Below are 7500 nucleotides of genomic sequence, written 5' to 3' on the forward strand. Positions count from 1 at the left end.
ACACAGCAGATTGCTTTGACTGAAAGTAGCCCTTCCACATGCCACTCAGAGAGTCCAAATAGAAACCTCCTCCTCCTCCTATCCTATCTGGAGGCAGCATCTCAATGGCAACACTGGCTCAGGGCTGGACTGGCCATCTAGCATAGTGGGCATTTGCCAGTGGGCCCTGCACCCTTGTGGGCCCCTATTTTCAGAAATGTTAAAAAAAAACATTTTTTTACATTTGTGAAAATAGGGGCCCACAAGGGTACGGGGTCCACCGGAGAGTCAGTTCTGCTCCACAAATTATGAGGGGCCCCTTTAAGCCAAAAGTGCCCGGGTCCTCTTTCTCCCCCACTCCAGCCCTGCACTGGCTTCCACTTCCATGAAGCTCGCAATGTAGATGGAGCCTGTCACTGGCAATCCTCTGTGATGGAGAGTGTGCACCACTAGGTTTGTGATTTGTCCTGATTTGTATTTCTTGCTTTTATCTTACCCCTTTTTGTCATTGTATGCCTATTTTTTCATTTCATTATTAGCCATGTTCTTCTGCTTTTATTTGTTTAATTTATTCTTATTTAATTGTGAAGCACATTGAGCGGCATCTGTGTATGAAATGCGCTATACGAATGAAATGGTCTTGCTTTGCCTTGGGGTGCTCTGAATACCATATACACGATTGCATATTTTGTACCCCATTCATCCAGGTTCAAAACTGAGTTTAAAATTAAAATGAACTGATCTTCACTTTATTCTATCTAGTTACAAATCCCATAGGTAGGAACTTCAGGAAGTTCTCAGATGTGCATGGGTTTCTGTAGCCTCTTAGTGCAGATGGGGTCAGCGGCGGGTCCACTCACTATTTGCTGAAAATATTGAAGGAACGTACATCATCAACATCATCACAACATTGCCATGACATTACAGAGAGGTTAAAATATAGCCATTACAATTTTGGTGACAGTAAGGTTTCGACATAGGCTCTGCGCTAAGGGGTTAAAGTGTCTCACACTACTTTAAAATGACCAAACAATCAGAGCAGTGAATTACTGGGCAGAACTGCAAGCAGTCAGAACAGTGATTACAGAATGACGTAGTATGCATAGTCAGTGCTTGAAGTGGAAAATAGAGGTGCAGGAAACTTAATCGTTCGAAATACCATCCAAAAAGAAGTGCTGGAACCCTGATTTTCCGACGGTCTCATCAGTACCAAATCAGTACAAGTCACGTTTTTGTAGGTCTATTGCCTGAAAACTTGTCTTGAACTTATAAAATGTGGCACATGACATAACAGAACCCTGATAATGAAAATTATGAGGAAGGGAACTTAGTTCCCCTGAGTTCCCCCCCACTTCAAGCACTGTGCATAGTGTTAATTTCCCCTGTTCTAGAATCCTCCAGATCATGAAGAATTGAGAAATGTCTGTTTTGAATGAAGTGTTACAGTCAGTACGGATGGCCCTGCTTACATCTCCAGTGCTTCTGTATGGAGGCATCTTATCAACAAGGCTAGTCCACATTTCTTAGTCCATAAGCATTTACACAAACCAGTAAATCTTCAGGTGTCAAGCAGGGCCGTAACCAGACATTTCCAAATACCGAGGTGGTCAAATACTGTGTGCTGTACTGCATACTTTACATTTAGAATGCTTCAAACTCTTCAGTCAAACTCTTAAGTTTGTTTTCATTAATCACTGCCTTGAGGATAAATGGGGGTGGCATATACAGACTGAATTTATCATTGTTGATCATATATCGATTTTCATCATAGATACATTTTACATTACTGAAAAAAATACAGAGAACATGACCTCTGTGTCCTCAGGTAGTTACGGCCATGGTGTCAGGCACAGTATGTAACTGTGTTGTTTTACCTTAGTGGACTGTGTTTTCTGCCTCCATTTGAACACATTGTCTCGGCTTACATTGAAATGCATGCTACAACAACATGACGCAACACGGTAGCCATCAAAACAACATGTCCATAAAACATCCTTCCCTGCCCACTTCGTTTCCAGACACATATTTTGTTTTGTGCTGCCTGGTATGGCGCCTGGTTCCCTTCCAGGTAGGATAAATCAAATATATGAAAGCGTTCAGCTGCCTACGATGAATAATGCTGTTTTTCAACTACAGCCAGAAGCTCATTCTGCATTCCCTATTTCCTCTCTCTCTCTTTCTCCAGCCCTCTTTCCCTCTCCCCCTCTCTCTCTCACTCAATCCCTCCCTCTTTTTCACTCTCTCCATCTCTCTTGCCTTCCTTCCTACCTCTCTCTTTCACGTCTTTCTCACCCCATCTCTCTCTCTCTCTCTCTCTCTCTCTCTCTCTCTCTCTCTCTCTCTCTCTCTCTCTCTCTCTCTCTCTCTCTCTCTCTCTCTCTCCCCTCCACCTGTCAGGCAGGCTATGGTGCTCTATTTCTCTTTGATTATACTTCTGTTCTAGAGAGGCCCATTCTATTCCTCATGACTCAAGGCAATAGTCTGAGTCTGACACACGGACCACAGCAGTGGGTGCAAGTGAAGGGTGTAAGGCTGTGTGTGTGTATGTGTATGTGTGTGTGTGTGTGCATGGACATGTGTGTGCATGCATGTTTGTGTGCGTGCGTAAGGGTGTGTGAGTGTGTGTCTGTGCGTGTGTGTGCGGGGGCGTGTGTGCGTGCGTGCGTGCATGCATGCATGTGTGTGTGTGTGAGTGTGTGTGTGTGTTTGTGTGCATACATGGGTCTTGTTTCGGTCATATGTGTGCGTCGGACACACTGGGTAGAAAATCTCAGGTACGCAAACAGGTGAGTGACTGATAGGGTGGACAGGAGGACTGGACGGTGTGTGTGTGTGTGTGTGTGTGTGTGTGTGTGTGTGCATGTGCATGTGTGTGTGTGTGTGTGTGTGTGTGTGTGTGTGTGTGTGTGTGTGTGTGTGTGTGTGTGTGTGTGTGTGTGTGTGTGTGTGTGTGTGTGTGTGTGAACAGGTGAGAGACTGACATAGTAGACAGGTGAACTGGACAGTGACAAGGTGAGAAACAGAACTATCATTTTCAACATACGGTACTCTGTCTCTCTCTCTTTCACTCTCTCTCTCTCTCACACACACACACGCACACACACACGCAAGCACACGCGCATGCACACGCACACACACATGCACACACACTCACGCACACACACATCCAAGTCTTCATCTCTTCATCTCTTCATCTCTGTCTCTCTCTCTCTCTCTCTCTCTCTCTCTCTCTCTCTCTCTCTCTCTCTCTCTCTCTCTCTCTCTCTCTCTGGCTGCTCAACAGTGCTTGGGAAGAAAAGTAAACACTGTCCTGAGCTCCAGGCAGGCAGACAGACAGACAGACAAAAAAGGAGAGAGCAGCAGTAGTGGCAGTGGGGTTACGTGAAGTGCAGTGCAGTGCAGTGAGACACACACAACAACTACAAAACACATAACGGTGCTTTACACACATATAACTATGCTTAGTGTTTTTTTCTTGTAGTGTTTGTAGAAGTGCCTGCAGTGCAGTGTTTTGAACACATAACAAATAGTGTGTCTTCTTTTTTAATATAGGATATTGTTGTAACCTGTTAAGTCCTATAAAACACAATAGTGCTATAGACATAACTGTGTTTTACATTTACTTTAGTTTCTATGCAGTATTCAATGTTGCCTGTAAAAATTCTCATGTGTGATGATTTTTTATTTGTTTTTGCTGTTGTTTACTCATGACAAACTGAGGCAGGGTTTATTTTTTACTTTATTGTATTTGCTGTTATTTAGTTTCTCAAGCTGGTGTAGCCGAGTCACTATTTACAGACAAACTGTGCACATACACACAGAAACAGTATCATAGGAATAGATGTACACTATGCTGCCCTATATGAAGGCCAAGTACAGCAACGTATTTTGATGAAATTGAGGACTCCAGGCTCTTCTATTAGATGATTCACCTCTTACCTTAACCCGGTTTACTCCTGAACCAGCTTCTTATATCGTATACCCTCTGTTGTTGTTGTTGTTGTTGTTGTTGTGTTTGTTGTTTACCGATAGCGAGCTGCGGCAGTGTGCAGCCGAGTCGCTATTTGCACACAAACTACAGTACAATGCAGTGTGTGCAGTGTTGTTGTTGTTGTTGTGTTTGTTGGTGTTGTTGTTTATTGATAACGAGCTGCAGCAGGGTGCAGCCGAGTTGCTTTTTACACACAAACTACTGTATACTACTGTACATACAGTATGTGTAGAGTTGATGTTGCTGTTGTTGTTGTTGTTGTTGTTGTTGTTGTTTACCGATAGCGAGCTGCGGCAGGGTGCAGCCGAGTCGCTCGGCGATGGCCTGCAGCTCTTTCAGCTTCGCCTGCTGGCGCCGACCCTCCTCACTCAGGATCTTGTCCTTCAACCACTGGTAGCCCTGTAGCGTCAACACACACACACACCTGCTCATACACGTACTACACACACACCTGCTCATACTCACGTACTACACACACACACCTGCTCATACACGTACACACACATACTGCACTAGTACACACACATACACACTCCCCACTGGTAGCCCTGTCGACACACACACACACCTGCTCATACACACGTACACGCGATGCACACACACACACACACTCCCCACTGGTAGCCCTGTCGACACACACACACACACACCTGCTCATACACACGTACACGCGCTGCACACACACACACACCTGCTCATACACACGTACACACTCAGACGCACACACTCACATACACACTCCCCACTGGTAGCCCTGTCAACACACACACACAGCTGTTCATACACACGTACACACACACACACACTCACACACACACACACACACACACACACACACACACACACACACACACACACACACACACGTACACACACACACACACTCACACATTCCCCACTGGTAGCCCTGTCGACATATACACACACACCTGCTCATACACAAGTACACACGCACACACACACTCCCCACTGGTAGCCCTGTCGACACACACACACACACACACACCTGCTCATACACACACACACACACATTCTGTACTAGTACACACACACATACACATTTCCCACCGGTAGCCCTGTTGACAAACACACACACCGGCGGCGGCTCACACACACCCACAAACACCCACACAGCCCTGTCGACATACATCACACACCAAACATACACGGCTCGGATCTCTGTGTTGGGTAGTGCTACCACATGTACACTGGGGGTGAGTTTAGAAAGAGGGGGTGGAGGGGGTTAGGGTGGTGTTGAAGAGAACAGCTGTCTCACAATGGAAAGAGTAATGTACCACACAAGCACATTCATGCTTCCCGTCTTACTGCAGTACGATGTACAGTACATTACAATACACACCATCCATGCTCACTGATTTCCTGATTCACTGCACACTACATCCATGCTTGCTGTACTAGGACAGTGAAACCAAACCACACCAAACCACACAAAGGAAGGTCGTAACACACATCAAATAGGGTGACATGCCAGTCACAACACAAACACGGTTCAATAGTGACATTTAGTCTTAGGATTGTCAGGTAGTGTGTGTGTGTGTGTGTGTGTGTGTGTGTGTGTGTGTGTGTGTGTGTGTGTGTGTGTGTGTGTGTGTGTGTGTGTGTGTGTGTGTGTGTGTGTGTGTGTGCACACGCATCCATGTGTGTTCATGCATTATTGTGTGTGTGTGTGTGTGTGTGTGTGTGTGTGTGTGTGTGTGTGTGTGTGTGTGTGTGTGTGTGTGTGTGTGTGTGTGTGTGTGTGTGTGTGTGTGTGTGTGTGTGTGTGTGTGTGTGCGTGAAATTCTGATAATCATTGAGAAGGTCTGCATGCTTCACCACACCACAACTACACAACAATAGATCCCTACCACCAACAATGCCAACACACACAAACACAATGACACACCCACAAACCGACACAGAAACACACACAGACTGGGTGTCACAAATCGGCGTAGCAGGGCCTAGCAGGGCGCGTTGGCACAGAGCACGGAGAGTGTACCTTGAGCGAGGCGCGCGAGTGGGTGGGCACGCCGCTATCATATTTGCCCGAGATGATCCCACAGGCCAGTGGGGACCACGTCATCGCCCCGACCCCTGAGACACACAAAGCAAAAGTTAATCACAACCGTCCATAAAACAGCACACAACTTAAACCCAATAACATTGTATAACAGCTGGAGGTGTATTAAACTACATTTGTCACTAGATAGACCACGATGGGAGAGGAGAGTAAAGGAGAGGAGAGGAGAGGAAAGGAGAGGAAAGAAAGGAGAAAGGAGAGAATATAAGAGGAGAAGAGAAGAGAAGAGAAGAGAAGAGAAGAGAAGATAAGATAAGATAAGATAAGATAAGAGAAGAGAAGAGAAGAGAAGAGAAGAGAAGAGAAGAGAAGAGAAGAGAAGAGAAGAGAAGAGAAGAGAAGAGAAGAGGGCAGGATAGGTAAAGTGAGGAGAACTAATGACATGAGGAGAGGGAAGGATCAAAGGGGTGAGAGGGGCTGAGATCAGAGGGGTGGTATATAGTCTGAGCGAAATAGGGTTGAAGGTGGAAGCAGTGGTGTAGTCTACTTTTTTGAGGTGGGTATACTGTATATTTGAGCATTTTTGTGGTGGGTATACTGTACTATTCTAAATACTGAATCAATCGATTTTAGATGGGCATACTTTAGATGGGAACAATTTGGGCAAATTGTTCAAGTGAATTAGACTAAAAAGGGTTAAGGTTTGTGGTAGACTTAATTAAGTTAAAGTTTTTAAAGTGGAATATTCTGTAGATTACAATTTTTTTTTACAAGGGAGGGCAAGGAGAGAGTGAGCGAGAGAGAGAGAGAGAGAGAGAGAGAGAGAGAGAGAGAGAGAGAGAGAGAGAGAGAGAGAGGATGGGGCGAATCCACAGGTACAGAGAAAATAGAACAATCCACTGGCCTAGCCACAGGTGACCTAGGTCAGTGGATTGTTCTGCTTTCTGTGTAGATCTGTGGCTTCGCCCCATCCTCCCTCTACCTTGCACAGGTCTGTTCATGGCTCTGCGGCTGAACAGAAATATTGCAAGTTCACCGCAGCTTCATCACTTCGGTCAGATTGTTCCACTGACCAATAATCAGTGGAACAATGCGACCCAAATGTTGACATGACTGCTCGTGCCATCACTCACAAGCTGCATGACATGCGTCCTGATAAACAATGTGCAGAATTTGTGATTAACGTTTTGTATATGCTCCAGTTAGCAGCTGAATAAGCTCCAAAAGCTCCTACAATTAACTCAATTAACAAAACTCCAATTAACAAGACGTGGGTTAATGACCATCGACCATTGTTGAAGTTAACGTGGACTTTGGCACAATAAAAACTTTGGTGAAGGGACGTTGCAACGAGAATGTTAGGGGAGGGGTGGGGGTGGGGGGGTTGGGTTGTGGTGTACAACACCACATTGTTGTGGCGACAACAATGCCAGAAAGTAAGAGGTCAAACTAACTTCATGTGCTCTTTTCTTAGTCCATGTTGAAAAGTGTCTGCTATATACTAAAT

General features: G+C 45.3%; 1 protein-coding gene across 4 annotated transcripts in view; it reads right to left on the reverse strand.

Annotated features, from left to right (window-relative positions):
• The window catches only part of kcnab2b (potassium voltage-gated channel subfamily A regulatory beta subunit 2b), a 102283-nt gene that overhangs the window by 5528 nt on the left and 89255 nt on the right, over positions 1-7500 (reverse strand). For all 4 annotated transcript variants that reach the window (XM_063208454.1, XM_063208453.1, XM_063208457.1 and 1 more), the window contains 2 exons: positions 5973-6067; positions 4249-4369 (listed from right to left, as the gene is read on the reverse strand). In XM_063208454.1, coding sequence (XP_063064524.1) covers positions 4249-4369; positions 5973-6067 — 216 coding nt within the window. The remainder of the gene's footprint in view (positions 1-4248; positions 4370-5972; positions 6068-7500) is intronic.

Source organism: Engraulis encrasicolus, chromosome 10 (genome assembly GCF_034702125.1).
Source record: "Engraulis encrasicolus isolate BLACKSEA-1 chromosome 10, IST_EnEncr_1.0, whole genome shotgun sequence".
Classification (NCBI taxonomy): Eukaryota; Metazoa; Chordata; class Actinopteri; order Clupeiformes; family Engraulidae; genus Engraulis; species Engraulis encrasicolus.